The sequence below is a fragment of the Barbatula barbatula genome, assembly GCF_947034865.1.
Source record: "Barbatula barbatula genome assembly, chromosome: 19".
NCBI classification, from domain to species: domain Eukaryota; kingdom Metazoa; phylum Chordata; class Actinopteri; order Cypriniformes; family Nemacheilidae; genus Barbatula; species Barbatula barbatula.
The window spans coordinates 13,211,509-13,228,834 of record NC_136782.1 but is presented as its reverse complement, the minus strand read 5'-3'; the positions used below and the strand labels follow the sequence as shown (position 1 = coordinate 13,228,834).

Here is a 17,326-nt window from a genome sequence, read left to right as displayed (position 1 = left end):
AGAACACACAAGAAGATATTTTGAAGGACATTGCTAACCAAACAACACTTAATTTACATGATTCAAATGACATGGGAGATAATGAATTACATTAATGTTTATTTTTGGGTGAACTGTCCCTTTAAGTCCCTTTTTCATTTAGAGCAAGCAAATCTTACACAGTAGACTGTTTGCAAAGATTTCTGTGGTTAGAAGAATAGAATAGAATGAGCTTTATTCCCAGGTATGTTCACACATACAAGGAATTTGTTTTCGCGACAGAAGTTCCTAACTAGATAAACATTATCCAGTATTGCTGGATGTTGTTATTATGCCTGATGTGCTTAAGGAGGTTAGGTCTGATATGGTTTCTAAATGAGAATCACTAACATATTGAGTGATCTCCTGGCTCAGTGTTTCACATTTAGGGGAGTGTAACAAAAATGTGAGTCGTACCACACATAAAAGACAGATTTATACCTCAGGGGCATTTATTTTGTAAAAATGCCCATTAGGTTACAGTGCATACACTGACCTATATTGTAAAGTTAATTAAAACATTTTTTTCTTTTTATTTCTATAGGAAGAATTTGGTGGCTTTGACCCAGTCAATGACAGCAGAACAATACAAAGCCCAGGAAGGACATCAATAGGTGAAGTACCTTTTACTTGATCTTTTATTCCATGTCTTAAATTTGGTATGTGTTCTCAAGTATCTCTAAATGTGATGTGGAATTGCCATTTTTTTAATTGTTTTCTTTTCTACTCTGCTCTTTTGCCAAGTAACTGTTTATGAGGGGTATAGAAAAAATATCTTTGCTTGAATCTGCAAGTTTTTAATATTTCAGGCTTTAAGGAATGCATTTGTTTTTTGTCAGGTCCTGTCACACCAGAAAAGAAGCCCAGAGGACGTCCTCCTAGGGCTCTGGCTACACAGAGAGTTGGCCCTAGTGTTGAGACAGCCTCTTTGCCTGTCACCACAGTTCCTACAGAGAAGGTTAAACGACCACCAGGGAGACCCCCTGGCTCTGGAGAGAAAAGAAGAGGCCGCCCACCTGCTTCTGCCAGCCAGAGAAGCTGGCAACAGAGCAGCCATGCACTGCCTGAAGATGGTAGGGATGCAGCACAGGAATGCAGCTCCAGACCCACATGTCGCAAGGACACTGCGGAGGATGAAGATGAGGAGAAAAGGCAAACTCTGCTCGGGTCTGGGAAGCATCAGGGATCTGAGGCAAAGCTTCACAAAATCAGCCAGGTATCCAAGGTGACCAAACTGAAAAGACTCCGGGATGTCAAACTGAGCCCCCTGAAGTCTAGGCTAAAGGCCATTGCGAGAAAAGGTGTCCCAGTTCCTGTCGGACAAAAAAGGAAACGTGGCAGACCGCCTTCTGCTGAGCGCCTCAAAGCTGATGCTGCTGCTCAGGCTGCTATTGCCTCCTCGCTCCAGGAGTTGTCCTCTACAGTGCCTGGGACTGCCAAACATAAAGCCTTCAAAGTTCGTCAGGTACAGGATTTGGATCCCAGCACACCACACGATATCAAGCTCAGGGCTTCTTATCCTGCTGATGAACGCGCTAGCCCAGTTCCCCACGACTCACCCCCAGCAGTCAGCCCGGTAACACCTTCTAAACTCTCTAGGCCCTCAGGGTTACGTCAGAGCCCTCGTCATGTCAAGCCTGTGCGTGTTGTCCCTCCGTCCAAACGCACTGATGCCACTATTGCAAAGCAGCTTCTACAACGGGCCAAGAAGGGAGCTCAGAAAAAGAAACTCCTGGAGAAAGAGGCTATAGGCACCCAGGGATCTGGAAGTCTTGAGGGTGGCAGGCACAGGAGGCGAACACAGCTAACGAATATCAGGCAATTTATCATGCCTGTTGTGAGCACAGTGTCCTTGCGCATCATCAAGACTCCAAAGCGCTTCATTGATGAGGTCAGTTTCAGCACTCCGCCGCCACACACAAAAATTGCACGACTGGACTCTGTGGCCTCGGCACCCCAACCTGTAACGTCATCCTCCCCCGCCCTTGTTTCCACAATGCCGGTCACGAGTGGAGCTGCTGCCACATCAGGGGCCAGGCCTGCTGTCGATTCTCTCCCACCCCCACCACCTCCTATCTCGACCACCAGCGCCACCGCGGCAGCGGCGACTCTCCTTAACAGCAGCTGCAACAACAGCGCTAGCAATGGACGTTTCAGTAGCAGTGCGGCCTCCTGTGGCTCCAGCGCTGTTTCGCAGCATTCCTCTCAGCTCTCCTCTGGTGAGTCATCTCGATCCAGCAGTCCAAGCCTAGATGACTCTTCCTGTGACTCGCAGGCCTCTGAGGGCACCCAAGCCCTCTCTGAAGAACCTGATCATTCCCCTGCCTTTCAGGGAGAGGCGAAGACTAGCATGCACCACGCCTCACATCCATCATCACCACCATCTGAGCCAGACCATGTAGTCTTGATGGCACGCAGCAGGCGGGGTCGCAGAGGACAAAGTCACAGGAGGGGGTCTTTAGTGGCACGTGGTAGAGGTAGTCTGGTTAGTGGAAGGAAACAGGCTATCATCAGCCCAGCCACAGGGGTTTTGATGTCAACACAGCCCGGATCTCAACAAGCCTCTTCCACAGCATCTTCTTCCTCTTCCCCCCCCTCACCTCCTCTTCTCAGCCCTCCTCAGCCTCCCCAAGCAGCTTCAGCCAATACATCAGAGCATCACTCCCACTCTTCATGGATGTTGCCGCATTCAGTTGCTCCCTACCTGCCCACCTCCCTCTCCAGCGCTCACGACAAACGTCGCTCCATATTACGTGAGCCCACTTTTCGCTGGACGTCACTGTCATGCGCCGAAAGTAAGTACTTCTCCTCTGCGAAGTACGCGAAGGAGGGCCTTATTCGCAAGCCCACATTTGACAACTTTCGTCCTCCACCGCTCACAGCTGAAGATGTGGGACTAATTTCTCCAGGGCCTAGCGGATGTGGCATTGCACCTGGCGGATTCCCTGCACCAGGCAGTGCAGCTGGCTCCAGTACCAGGCTTTTCTCCCCCCTGCATCATCACCACCAGCAACCTTCGTCTCGCTTTGATACACCACTCAAAAAGCACAGCCCTCTACTACGCCCTGCTCTCTTCACTCCGAGTGCGGCTCATTCCCGCATATTTGAGTCAGTCACCCTCCCATCCTCATCAGGCAGCAGTCCTGGCTCCCTGTCCCCACTTCAAGTCTCACCAACATCAAGCAAAAACAGAAAGGGGTCCAAGTTCTCCCGTGGACAACCCAGGTCACCCTCACACTCCATGACTACCAGGAGCAGTCAGTCAGGAGTTCAGACAGGGAAATCCCCCTCTGAACAATCCGTGTTGAGCAGTTCTGTTCCCATAAGTGTGACTGGCAATTCTAGCCCGTTGCCTGGAGTCAGTCCGCTTGCTGCCAGTGCCTTAAATCAAGCTTTCAGTGGCTTTCCATCAGGCTCAATTGGCCTGACTGGGGTTTCGGATGGGAGACGAGCCGCCGGGGGTCTCGGCGTAAGCAGGGGTTCTGCCTCATCCTCACAGATATTCTCACTATTTACACCCAATGCTCAAACATCTGGAAAAGCAGGTAGAGAATGCAGTGCCTCTGGTACGAAAGACATGGGTTCAAGGGAGAAGGACAGGGAAGCAGAGAAGGCTAGGGAACGTGAAAAAGAAAACAAAAGAGATGGAAGGAAAGATGGGGAAAGGAGAGGGAGGAGTCTTTCATCAGAGGTTTCCCCCAGTTCTACATCTAGCCTCTTTGTTGTCGAGGGGAGGGATGTTGAAGAGTCTGTTTCCCAGAAAAAAAACCCTAGTCGTAAAAAATCAGTCATGGTCGATTCTAGTGCAGAGGCCTCCCCGACTGAGTCTGCATCAATGCAGTCAGTTGGGGCCTTGCCATCCAAGGGTCGTCTTCCAAAAAAAGGCAGACCTTCTGAGAAAAGCATTGAAACGGAGGGCGTAGAGAGGGAGAAGGACAAGGAAAGGTTGAGTGCTCCTACCCAGGCGGGGCAGATGAGAAAAAACCCTGTAACCACATCACTAACATGGAGTCCAGGTACAGACAGGCGTGTTGTAAAACTGCTGAGAAAGGCTAAAGCGCAACTCAATAAGATAGAGAAGAGAGAGTTACAACTGGATGATCAGCCAAAATTGCAGGTATGTTCCTCTGATAGTGTTTTATGGTTGTTATTCCTAGTTTAGGAAAAGCTATACAAAGTATAATTGTCAATTGTGTATTTTTTAGGGTCAGGAGAGTGACTCTTCAGAGACGTCTGTCCGTGGTCCACGCATAAAGCATGTGTGTCGTCGTGCAGCTGTAGCTCTGGGTCGCAACCGTGCTGTGTTCCCAGATGATATGCCTACCCTTAGTGCCTTGCCATGGGAGGAGAGAGAAAAGATCTTGTCTTCCATGGGAAATGATGGTGAGAAAACAGCTTTGAGAAACTTTGTATAATTTTATAATTTGATTTGTTAAAATGTTTTTTGGACTTAATTTGTTGATGATCAACTTCATTAGACAAATCGTCGGTTGCGGGGTCAGAGGAGGCAGAGCCACCCACACCTCCCATTAAGCCAGTAACAAGGCAGAAAACAGTCCAGGAGGCCCCTCCCAGGAAGGGCCGGCGCTCTCGACGCTGCGGGCAGTGTCCTGGCTGCCAGGTCCCGAATGACTGTGGGGTCTGCACTAACTGCCTGGATAAGCCCAAATTTGGGGGACGCAATATTAAAAAGCAATGTTGCAAGTGGGTGTAAAATTTCTATTTGTTAGTACTACTGTGGTTTTAGGTTTTACACCATTAAAGAATAATTTCCAGAAAGCATATAACATGTATGTTTGTTTTGTCACAGAGTAAGAAAATGTCAGAACTTGCAGTGGATGCCGTCAAAGTTTCTTCAGAAGCAGGCAAAAGGTGATTTTCTTTTTTAAGGAATATTTCTTTAAAAGCAAGAGGTGATCTCAACTTTGCTGTATTTCAGTTCATTATCTTCTGCATCAACTACAGGTAAAAAAGATAAGAGGAGAAATAAATGGTCGGAAAAAAAGGATGCACATCACCATGTCAAATCGCAGTGTTCTGAAGCAAGCCCCAAACCAGCCTCTTCTCCAAGGGAAGACCCGCCCCATAAGAAAAGTGAAACTCCACCGCCTGTCCAGGGAGAGGACAAACATAACCAGACGCAGCCTGCATCACCATCCTCACAATCTTCTTCCCCAAAGCACTCGCCTAGTCCTTCTGACGATTCCAAGCATACTCAGGCCCCTTCAAGCTCTGCTTCGAGAAAAGAACGGAAGCAGCAGGCCAGTCCGTCAGCCACTTCTTTGCATGCTGCCCCATCATCACCACCAGCACAATCTCAGCAGTCCTTGCAGCAGCAAAGCCAAGTGCCAGCAAAAAAGGAAGGCCTTGCAAATTCCCAAACCAGTGAGCCCAAGAAATCTCAGCAGCAAAGTCAACCCAGTTCTACTACAGACACAGGTTTGGAGAAGCCATCTGACAGACTGTATGTATGATGTACCATTTGTAAATCTGCTCATAAACCATAGTTTTTGTTTTAATATAATGTTATATTTTCGCATCAGAAGCAAAGCAAAAGAAGGCCACCCGATGTGTACAAGCAACCAAGCTTAAACCAAAAGAGAAGGCAAGTTATTTTACAATCTTTTTATTGAATTTACACACTAACCCATGGCTTTACGTTAACTTCTTTGCACATAGCACTGGTGCTATAGAGGTTTTAAATTTGTAGCACAGGCCAAACCATTGTAGTACAAGTATAAAATGTCTGTGTCAGTTCCCTGCCTATTTACGTGAGAGGATTACTAAAGGACATTAATGTTACATTACACACATGATTTTTAATATTGTCCACATAACAACTACCCTTAGTATAAACTGCAGTAAAATGTATTCGTACTATAGTGTTTTTGAAACTTGCTTTAGTAAATATGACAGTATACTATAGTGTTTACTACAGGTTATCAAGTAAATAATTTTTTCATCTGGTTTAAATTAACCGGACCTTTATTTTGTCGGGTTGTTGCGATGACCCTTCAACTGTGTGTTTGACAGCAGCTTCTCAAATATAAACTTTAAGAGCAGCTCTGGAGAGGCTCACATGTTCAAGTCCTCATACAGTGATATGCAGACAAATCCACGAGGGTCACCTGTATTGTATATTAAAAGGGTCCTATGACACAGCTAAAACAAATATTATTGTTTGTTTAAGATGTAATGCAATGTGTTTACACGATTTAAGGTTAAAAGACGTTGCATTTCCCCCACACCGTGCATGTTTGTATATCCTCTTTGCCCGCCTCTCTAAAACGAGCTGATTTTTTACGAAGTGCATCGTTCTGAAAAGCAAGGTGCGCTACGATTGGCCAGTTAACCAGTGCATAGTTATTGGTCAAATACTGCAAGTGTGTGACGGAAATGTAATCAGTTTCCAAAGCAGTTGTACTGATGGGTATGCCCACCTTACTTTCGTATACACTTAGTCAAATCATACCACGAACTGATGTAGATTTGTGGATGTGTGGTTACAGACTAAAAGTGCGCAGAGAGTGAAGAGATATGAAGACCTACAGTACAGACCCCATGAACAGTAGTTTATAATACCAGTCATATACTGCACTCTCATTGTTTGTGCATATATTCATACTTCATTGTTATATTTGTTGTCTATCTTCCTACTGTATAAATATGATATAGCCAGAAGATAAATATAAATAAATAATAAATCTGATTATCAGAACTTAATTTTATATCTATAGTACATTTTCATAACTTGCATGAAAATGAACTAATAAATTAGTCAAATTAATCTAGGAAAAATTAGGTATAAGATATAGAATTAAAATGGGAAATTGTTACAATGAAATATATCGTTACCGTGAAATAAATTTTTTCATTATTAAAAACTAAATAAATAGCTGTGCGCCGTCAGTTAAATTCACATATCAACAAGCACAACGACAAACACACTTCAAATTACAAGCAGCTCTGCCTAACTCTATGCAAAACGGTATTGTATGCCTGCTACACTGAGAAATGTATTCTTTGCCCAGAATACTAATACTTGCACAGAAGCACGTGCTAACCTAACACATTTTGTAAATGCAATGTTTTTGTCTTGTCGACAGTTACCCTCCAAACCAGACAGCAGTACTTTAAACTCCCAGAGCACTCCCTCGAGTGGGGGCACCACCAAGCAGAAAGCGCCCTACGATGGAGTGCATCGAATCAGAGTAGATTTCAAGGAGGACCATGACATTGAGAATGTCTGGGAGATGGGTGGGCTCAGCATTCTTACCTCCGTGCCAGTCACCCCACGGGTAGTGTGCTTTCTTTGTGCCAGCAGCGGGAACACAGAGGTAGGCCTTCGCTTGTTTTTAAGTTGTGTCTAAAAAAACGCAAAACATGATTGGAAGTGTACTTACAGCTTGCTGTTTGTAGTTTGTTTTCTGTCAGGTGTGTTGTGAGCCTTTCCACCTTTTCTGCTTGGGAGAGACAGAGCGCCCCCATGAGGAACAGTGGGAGAATTGGTGCTGCCGCCGGTGTCGCTTTTGCCATGTTTGTGGCCGGAAGTATCAGAAAACCAAAGTAAGAGTTCTTTACACTTGCATTTCTTGTGCTCTGTAGATCGCTTTAGATTTTACAACCCGTTAAATATAAAGTTTAGATTTCGATTTAAATCTGGATCAATTTAGGGGAAAGAAGTTTTGATATAATGAAGTAGTTCTCTTCATTTGTTCTGTCAGTAACTCAAATAAAATCAAAAGGATATAATTCATTCTGCTGGAATGTTTATAGAATAATAGAAAGGCATAATATTTAAAGCTTGGATCTAAAACGTTTCCACATTTTTAACAACATCCTGATAAATGTCCCCATCTGGTATGTGCTGCTTAAAAATATATCCTTGTAAAAGGCAAACACCTGTCTGCTCTCTGAATTTATCTTTCCTTTTTGAACATGTTTACTTGCAATTTGCAATGGAAAACAACTGTGAAGAGTCTGAAAACCAAGATGTTTTTAAAAGTTTTATTCTTAACATCATCTAGCAACTACTGGAGTGCGACAAGTGCCGAAACAGCTTTCATCCTGAGTGCCTGGGACCCAACCACCCTACCAGACCCACCAACAAGAAGAGAGTCTGGGTACACACACACACTCAAGCTCAGACGACTGTAACATCTGTGGTGCCTTTGCGGCATTTGCCCATAATTATTTTCCCCTCTACCACAGATTTGCACCAAATGTGTACGCTGTAAGAGTTGTGGGGCCACTAAACCAGGGAAAGCTTGGGATGCCCAGTGGTCACATGATTTCTCTCTGTGTCAGGACTGTGCCAAACTCATTGCTAAAGGTCAGTATATATCACAGTTGTTTTTTATGGTATGTACACAGTTAATAGTGAACTCAATAATTTTTGTTTCCCAGGCAACTTCTGCCCGCTCTGTAATAAGTGCTATGACAACGATGACTATGAAAGCAAACTGGTGAAGTGCAGGAAGTGTGACTGCTGGGTTCATGCCAAATGTGAACATTTAACCGGTAAGTTGTCTGTTTTTTATGGCTTAGACTGACCGCACGATATTCACAAACCAATGTGACAAAATAGTTGCTATGCTTTGGAGTTACAACCTACATACTTAAAAGCTTAATCTTTATCTTTTTTATTTAGATGACATGTATGAGCTCCTGTCGAACCTGCCTGAGAAGGTTATCTATACCTGTGTAAAATGCACTGAGCCACATCACACTGAGTGGCTTGATGTCCTGGAGAAAGAGATCCAGAAATCCATTCGACAGGTTCTCACTGCCCTGCTCAACTCTCGCACATCCACACACCTGCTTCGTTACAGACAGGTGAGCTTCCACCAACAAAAGAAGACCAAAGGAAGTTGATAGAGCAGTTTTCTGTATTTTTTGCTGATGCCTTCATCCTTGTCTCAGGCCGTTATGAAACCACCTGAGCTCAACCCAGAAACAGAAGAGAGCCTTCCCTCACGCCGTTCCCCTGAGGGTCCTGACCCGCCTGTGCTGACAGAGGTGTTGCCATCAAATGATTCACCTCTCGATTTGGAGTCCGTGGAGAAGAAAATGGATTCAGGATGCTATAAATCTCTTGTGAGAATATTTCATCGCCTCCCTATTGAATAGATATGTGGAGTAGCTTTTATGTTTCTATTCTTGCTGCTGTTTGAGCTTCTAATGCACTTAGGTTCAGATGCAGGTCACGTAGAAAAGAGAACAGGTGTCATTTTCTGCTCTTACATTTCAGCTGGAGTTCAGTGATGACATTGTTAAAATCATTCAGACAGCCTTTAATTCAGATGGTGGTCAGATGGAGAGCAGAAAGGCCAACAGCATGATCAAGTCTTTCTTTATTCGGGTGAGCTAAAGCTTGTGGACGCAATATTTGACAGTGGAACATCTTGTCGTCCTACTTTATTGTTGCTAATGGTACTGTTTTTTGGTTACAGCAAATGGAGCGGGTTTTTCCATGGTTTGGAGTAAAGGAGTCCAAATTCTGGGAGACTCACAAAGTCGCTCCTAAGTAAGTCTTTACCAAGAAATTTATTTGCAATATTAATTTTGGCTTTAAACATTTCATTACATAATTTAAAATATATTTTCAGGAAGTAAAATGAATTCATGAAGTAAGATCAGTGATCGTAGTGAATAAGGTCTTAAAAATGCAACGCTTACTGCCAGGTGTCTGTCTATTCTTTGCTCTCCTCTAGAGCAGAAATATTCCCATAGGGAATGAAGCCTGTATGGTCTAGTTCCATTGTTTGAGGTTAGCAGACAGTGTCACATTTCACATTGGTGCTTTGACCTGTCTTGCGGTTGGTTTGCCTGAATAGACTTCATTTGTTGCCATGAATTATTAAGAACAGTTTTTTGTGCATGTGTACTGGACATTACTCGAGTACTCTTCAAAAAGAAATTAAACATGCTTTTTACAAGCTTTGCCTATGATGTGGGTGTGACAAGATCTCGCGGCATGAATGGTCTCGTGAGAACACAATATCCTCACGCAATTGGCATGATGGAGTGCTGTGCTCGAAAATTGCATAGCTAAATTTAACATGTGCGACCTCAAAATATATTTGGGAGCATTTAGGTGAGTGCACATTTTGTTGTGGTGCGATTTTTCATTACTGTACAGAACACGCTAATAACTTTATAAAGTATAAACTACAGTGACTGACCCCGCCATTCATAGACAACGTGACTTTCCCACTGTTTTTCTACATAAACACGCGCTAGAAGGATGGGTTTCAGCATTCGCACGTGTCTCTTGTCTGCAGCGCCTCGCACATATTTCTTGTGCAATTACTGCCGGCCAGTTGAGTTTGTGAAAAAAGATTTTGCAGTGTTTCAATATTGTTAATTACTGCATAATAGAATTCATTAATATAGCAGTTTAATTTGTTTCATAAAGTACAAGTAGATTTTAAAATGTCTACATTTAAAAAAAAGAAAATGTTCCCTATATATTTCATTTCGGATTTCTTTAAAAACTCGTCTCGTTCTTGTAAACCCAGTCTAATGTCTCGTCACACCCCTAATAGATTGATGTATAACATTAGACATGAATAAAGTAAAGACACAGATAACTGAGCACTGTTGGGCCTCTGTCCTTTTGCAGTAGTGGACTGCTTCCGAATGCTGTGCTGCCCCCTTCCTTGGACCACAACTATGCCCAGTGGCAGGAGAGAGAGGAGATTGCCAGATCTGAGCAACCTCTGCTTATGAAAAAGATCATCCCCGCTCCCCGACCAAAAGCCCCTGGAGAGTCTGATTCTCTGATGTTCCCAACACCACCACCTCCACCACCCAAGCCGATCCATGGTGAAAAATTCATTTCAAAGAAATTCGCTCAACATATTCTCATGTTTGTCATCCTTTTGTCTGTTGCATTTGTAACAAAAATGTTTGGATAAATCTCAGCCCAGTTGTCCAAACTAAGATATGGTTTCTTAGTATATAAGAATATGTCGTGCAATATAGTGAGCAGGTTCCCTACATGAACCTCTTTATTGATATTGAAAAAGTTACCGGCTTAACAAGGCTGTTAAGCACAATTTAGAAATGCCATGAAAACTGGCATGTTTCTGTATTAAATATATTCAAAATCATTTTTGTGCGTCCACAATGTAGGTTTGTAATAATGTTAGGATGAGTAATCTGGTGACTAATCTTTTCCTCTCTGCTATTTCTGGGGAAGGAGATTTATTTTTTGCATATGTTTTCAGTACAAACAGATATTTAAAACGTGTTTGTAGATCACTTACACAGGGTTATCTCTTGTGTTCAGACCTGAGTCATGAAGACAGCCCTGAGCTTACCCCTCCCCCTGATGTCGGTGACAACAGACAGTGTGCTCTTTGTCTGAATTATGGAGATGAGAACACAAATGTTAGTCAACACTCACACAAAAAATACAGTAGCACATACAGTAGTAGCTTTGTGATTCTACTGTAATTCAATGTTTGTTTTGTAATATGTTTTTAGGACTGTGGGAGATTGCTTTATATTGGTCAGAATGAGTGGACCCATGTGAATTGCGCTTTGTGGTCAGCAGAGGTGTTTGAGGATGTTGATGGTTCTCTCAAAAATGTCCATTTGGCAGTCAGCCGAGGCAAACAGCTGGTACGAAGCCATATGCCATGCCATGTTTTTTTATTGATTTAGAGTGCTATGATATACCATTTATGTACTTTTGTTACTGAATATGCCTACAAAAAATTCTGTTGACCACAAATCTTTCACCTAAAAATAGACCACTTTGTTTTCTCAGCGATGTGAGAATTGTCGCAAACCTGGAGCCACAGTGAGTTGTTGCCTGACCTCCTGTACCAGTTGCTATCACTTCATGTGTGCCCGTCAGCAGCAGTGTGCCTTTTTAGAGGACAAGAAGGTTTACTGTCAGCGTCACAGAGCTCTGATAAAGGGCGAGGTAAGGAATTAAATATATAAAAATAATGAACTAGTGATGTATTGTGTTGGATTTATTGCAAGTGACAAATCTATTTTAAAGGTGGTACCAGAGTCCGGCTTTGAAGTGACACGGAGGGTCCTTGTGGACTTTGAGGGGATTAGTCTGAGAAAGAAGTTTAGTAATGGGCTGGAGCCAAACAGCATCCACATGATGATAGGTCTGTTTCTGTATGTCTTGTATGTCTGTATGTCTTGACTTAATTTGTGAACAAATGTCTAAAAACATGTTTTTTACAATTTACTTTTTTCGGTACAGGGTCTATGACCATTGACTGTCTTGGTATGCTAACTGAATTGTCAGATTGTGAGAAGCTGTTTCCTGTGGGATATCAGTAAGTTTGCAAAATAGTGTTATTTAAACACTTAAGATAATAAAAGTTGCATGTTTTCTAATAATTTTTTATTTTGCCAGATGCTCACGAGTCTACTGGAGTACCCTGGATGCCCGCAAGCGTTGCGTCTATAAATGTAGAATTCTGATGTGCCGGTCCTCTATGACAGAAATTATTGATGACATCTCATCTGTTACAGAGGACAACCGCACAGTGGCTCATAATCGTCCACATATATCAGGTAAAAAGATTCATGTAACATTTAATGGTCGTCATTCAAACATTTGTTAGACTTTTTAGAATACTTTTTATTTCTTAACATTTCAGGTGACATGGATTCCATAAAACCCCTGAATGTGCCTTCCAGACCAAAACCAATGGTTTATTTTAGAAACCGACACCCTAGCTACCCACCATGTCATCGTTCTCCCACTACCAGACCACTTCCCTCCCCAGGTATTAGTTACATAAGACAACATATTTTTACATACTTTATCCTGATTTTATTTTTAAAAGCTATAATGATTTTTTATTTTCTTTTTTAAGATGGTTTTACCAGGTCAGTGCATGAGATTGTGACTGTGGGGGACCCTTTGCTGACTTCAAATCTACGAAGCATCGGATCTCGCCGACACAGCACTTCCTCTGTCTCCCCTCAACCGCACAGGCAAAAGGTTTCCTCCCCTCCACAGGGAGGAACAGTATCTGGTCAGACCGGTAATCCATTTGCTGTCACCCTGTCCTCAACCTCCAAGGAAACCGTAAACAGGGACATGGGAAAAGGAAGAGCAACATCTGGAGAAAGATCTCACAGTCGAGAGGCTAATGCAATAAACAGTGGGGCACAACGCCGACTAAATTTTGGTTTCACTGAACGAAAAGATTGTACCAAAAAGCAGTCAGAGGGTGACCGTTTGAAATCATCACAACCAGCTACCATAAGTCAGGTGTCACCACCTCTTGGAACTGCTGTTTTGACAGGGCATCAGAGAGGAAGTGGCAGTTTTAGAACAGAGAAGGGGAAGCAAGCTACAAAAGATACCGACCTTCCAGCTGGAGCCACTTTTTCGTCCAGTCATCCACCTGCCACACTTCCAAAAGACAAAGCTAATCCTGTTAAGGAAGGAAATGTTAAATCAGTGTCTGCATCAAAAGACACCGGAAAGACTGGTTTGCCTCAGCCGATTTATAGCAAAAGTGGAGGTAGGAAGTCCCATGACTATGTGTCTGGCCCAGCTCCAGCAGCAGCAATGAAGCCTCTCAGGACATCTGATGCAAAGGTGGGAGAAGAGGACATAAAGCGTGGCGTCCAGGTGGGTCCTGCCATGATTGCTAGTCATGGAACTTCTTGCACCAAAGAAAAACACTCCAAAGCAAAAATTTGTGTGACCAGAGATGCATCAAAAGAAAGAAAAGAAACTCCTCAAAACAGAAACCAGGTTCTCAACAGCAACTCGAAAAGCAGCGGCGTCAAAGCAGCACAAGGTCCAACAGCAAACAACAGTAGCAATAAAGCCACAGCACTGAGCAGTAACACAGTTTCTGGCACAGTGGAAGTTAATAAATTTGATCAGAAGGAAGGGCAAAAGCCATTAAAGTCCAAAGACCGATTTAGCCTCGAGAAAAAGCATGCTTCAGCAGTGGAGGCTATTCAGACAAAAACAGGAATGGAGAGAAGTATCAAGCCCACACACGTACACTCTAAGTCCACTAAAGAAGTTGCTCCAGTTGAAAAGAAACAGAGAGGGAGAGAGAGACTGCCTCTGAAAATGGATCCGAATGGAACCAAAGCTGTTGGCATATCCCCTAACACATTCACTTCTGTCACGTCCGGCAGCCAGGGTCCCCAAAGAAGGTCCTCTCGAGCAATGGTTTTCTCCCCATCTGCAAGCTCTGAAAGCTCTGAATCCGACAGCCACATCCACCCTGACGATTCAGAAGAGCGTCTAATGGACCGCAGAAGTGCTGATGAAGGAGAGGATCATAATTTAGAAGATGAAGGCAGTGTTGATAAACACCATGAGGACGACAGTGACGGTTCAGCGGGTTCAGCGAAGCGCAGATACCCGAGGCGGAGCGCCCGTGCCCGATCCAACATGTTCTTTGGATTAACACCTTTCTATGGCGTGCGATCATACGGTGAGGAAGACATCCCCTTCTACAGCAGCGGGGAATTCTCCATGAGAAAGAGGACAGGGAGCAGCAAACGCTCGGCTGAAGGACAAGTAGATGGAGCGGATGATATGAGCACATCTTCCTCGGCAGACAGTGGAGAGGACGAGGAAGGAGGAATTGGTTCGAACAAGGATGCATACTATTATAACTTCACACGCACTATCATAAACCCTAACTCTGGTCTTCCACCAATTGCTGGCATAGATCAGTGTTTAGGAAGAGGGTCACAAATCCACAGGTTCTTGAGGGATCAGGCAAAGGAGCAGGATGAAGATAGGGACGAGGTGTCGACCGCAACCAAAAATTTGGAACTGCAACAGATCGGTCAGCTTGATGGTGTAGATGATGGTTCTGAGAGCGATGTCAGCATAAGCACCAGCAGTACGACCACTGCCGCCACTTCCACACACAAAAGCTCAACAAAGAGGAAGGGAAGAGAAAGCAGGACTGACAAATTAAGTATCGATTCTGGGAAAGAGGCAGATAATACCACGAGTGGAGGGGGTGGTAGCTGTAACAGTCGTAAAAATCAGAAGGATAACTGTCTTCCGTTAGGGAGTGTTAAAACAGAGGGACAAGACCCTCTTGATTCTCAGTTGTCGCTTAGCACTGATCTCCTCAAGTCTGATTCTGATAACAACAACAGTGACGACTGTGGTAACATCCTGCCGTCGGATATAATGGAATTTGTGCTGAATACCCCATCAATGCAGGAGTTAGGACAGCAGACAGAGGCTCCATCTGCTGAACCCTTCTCTTTAGATCAGAGTTACGGGGTGGACGTTAACCAAAGGAAGGACATGCTGTTTGAAGATTTCACTCAGCCGTTGCCTAGTGCCGAACCTGTGGAGAGCGGAGTGAACAGTTCAATTGCCGTAGAAGAGCCTTACGTTCTTCCTCTCGAGCTGCCCTCCGACCTCTCTGTTTTAACAACCCGCAGTCCAACGGTAAACAACCAGAATCATTGCTCGCTCATCCCTGAAACCTCAGAGCGCACCATGTTGGCTCTTACCACAGAGGAATCTGGAGAAGAAAAAAGTGGGAAGAAACAAAGAACACACACCACCGTATCCACCAAAAGCCCACAGGACGGATGTGGTGATTCCCAGGTTCCAGAAGGTCACGTGACTCCAGAACATTTTATTCCAGCACGGATTGATGGGGACCATATTGCGAGTCCTGGAGTGGCAGAAACGGGTAGCCAAGATCCAACAAAAACTACAAGCACGCCAGCTTTACCTAGTTCGCCCACCGTACCTCTCCAAAGTCAGAAGTTTATTCCTGCTGCCACAATCAGTACAGGTCCTGCTCCTATTGCAAGCTCGGCTGTTCAAGCTACTGCCTCTCAAATCAAACCTGGTCCAGAGAAACTGATAGTGCTAAACCAACATCTGCAGCCACTCTATGTATTGCAAACCCTACCTAATGGTTTAACACAAAAGATTCAGATTACCTCATCTGGAACAAGTGTCATGAACGCGAGCGCCCCTCTTTTGACAGGCCTCAGTGCTGGCATCTCCACCTCGCAGTCCATCTTTCCTGCTGGTGGAAAAGGATTAGTTCCCATTTCTCACCACCCACAAATCCATGCCTTTACTACTACTGCCCAGACTGGTTTCCAATCTGTTATTCCAAGCACCACATCAGGTCTCCTCATTGGAGTCCCCGCTCATGATGGCCAGATTATTGTGACCGAGGCAGGACACAGGCACAGTCATTCTACTAGCGTTGCTAGTGCCTCATCCATCATGACAGCTCCTCCCATGCTCCCCTCTGTTCAAGGTAAGAAACGTATTTCACGTCTTCATTCCCATAAGAGCAAGAAACAGGCACGGTCAAAGAGTCAACCCACACTTGCTCCTTCAGATGTTGGGACCAACATGACCCTTATAAACCTCTCGCCTTCACAAATTGCTGCAGGCATCCCTGCCCAGCCAGGCCTGATAACCGCGACGACCACACCTCATCGCAAAATTCCCAACATCATAAAACGACCCAAAGCAGGGGTGATGTATTTGGAACCTACTCTCCTTCCACAACCCATGCCCATTTCAACCACAGCACAGCCTGGCATGCTGGGACACGATTCCTCGACTCACCTGCTGCCATGTACAGTGTCAGGGCTCAACCCAAATCAGTCTGTTTTAAACGTGGTGTCGGTGGCTCAGAGTGCACCTGGAAACTTTTTGGGGGCAGGCTCGGTATCACTGAGTGCTCCGGGCCTCGTTAGCTCGACAGACATCACAGGACCTATAAGTAACTTGCTTATCAAAGCCAACCCTCACAGCCTGGGCCTCCCAGAGCAACAGAGGGTTCTTCATTCGGGAACCCCGATGATGTCTCCGCTTACTAATCCTGTCCAGACATCCATTGCTAGCAGCATCTGCGTTTTCCCCCCAAACCAAAATATAAGCATGTCTGTCAACAAACAGGTGGACAAGGAGGGCAGCGTTCATCTCCAGCATTCAGTCGGTCGGATCCTGACGGATAAACCTGTTGACCCGAGTGCAAGTTCAGCGGGTCAGGTGGCGCTCGCCCCTAATCCTGTTACTCGAGAACTAAACAAAGGTCACGTGCTTGGAGTCCTGACGCAGAGCTCACGAACCTCTCCCATCACACGACCACCGCATCAGCCACAATACTTGAAGTCGCCTTCTGGAGGTGCCTCCACGGCAAAAGGAAAGCAAAAAGCTAAACGGTCTAGACCAAACTCTGATAAGAGCGGTGGAAAGAAACATAAAGGACTTCAATCAGATATCCTAACTGTTGACATCTCTGCAATTCAAGCCACGTCTTTTACAAGGTAACAACGTGATATTTCACAA

General features: G+C 44.6%; 1 protein-coding gene across 1 annotated transcript in view; it reads left to right on the top strand.

The window, feature by feature from the left end:
- kmt2a (lysine (K)-specific methyltransferase 2A) overlaps window positions 1–17,326 on the top strand; it is a 33,755-nt gene that overhangs the window by 10,103 nt on the left and 6,326 nt on the right. The window contains exons 2-26 of the mRNA XM_079480908.1: window positions 563–632; window positions 858–4,135; window positions 4,224–4,401; window positions 4,497–4,722; window positions 4,829–4,890; window positions 4,984–5,457; window positions 5,562–5,623; window positions 7,125–7,355; window positions 7,438–7,584; window positions 8,046–8,141; window positions 8,230–8,350; window positions 8,425–8,538; window positions 8,669–8,853; window positions 8,941–9,114; window positions 9,269–9,379; window positions 9,471–9,544; window positions 10,643–10,845; window positions 11,312–11,412; window positions 11,509–11,646; window positions 11,795–11,953; window positions 12,035–12,152; window positions 12,251–12,326; window positions 12,407–12,567; window positions 12,654–12,782; window positions 12,873–17,304. Of these exons, the coding sequence (XP_079337034.1) occupies window positions 563–632; window positions 858–4,135; window positions 4,224–4,401; window positions 4,497–4,722; window positions 4,829–4,890; window positions 4,984–5,457; window positions 5,562–5,623; window positions 7,125–7,355; window positions 7,438–7,584; window positions 8,046–8,141; window positions 8,230–8,350; window positions 8,425–8,538; window positions 8,669–8,853; window positions 8,941–9,114; window positions 9,269–9,379; window positions 9,471–9,544; window positions 10,643–10,845; window positions 11,312–11,412; window positions 11,509–11,646; window positions 11,795–11,953; window positions 12,035–12,152; window positions 12,251–12,326; window positions 12,407–12,567; window positions 12,654–12,782; window positions 12,873–17,304 (11,120 nt within the window). The remainder of the gene's footprint in view (window positions 1–562; window positions 633–857; window positions 4,136–4,223; window positions 4,402–4,496; window positions 4,723–4,828; window positions 4,891–4,983; window positions 5,458–5,561; window positions 5,624–7,124; window positions 7,356–7,437; window positions 7,585–8,045; window positions 8,142–8,229; window positions 8,351–8,424; window positions 8,539–8,668; window positions 8,854–8,940; window positions 9,115–9,268; window positions 9,380–9,470; window positions 9,545–10,642; window positions 10,846–11,311; window positions 11,413–11,508; window positions 11,647–11,794; window positions 11,954–12,034; window positions 12,153–12,250; window positions 12,327–12,406; window positions 12,568–12,653; window positions 12,783–12,872; window positions 17,305–17,326) is intronic.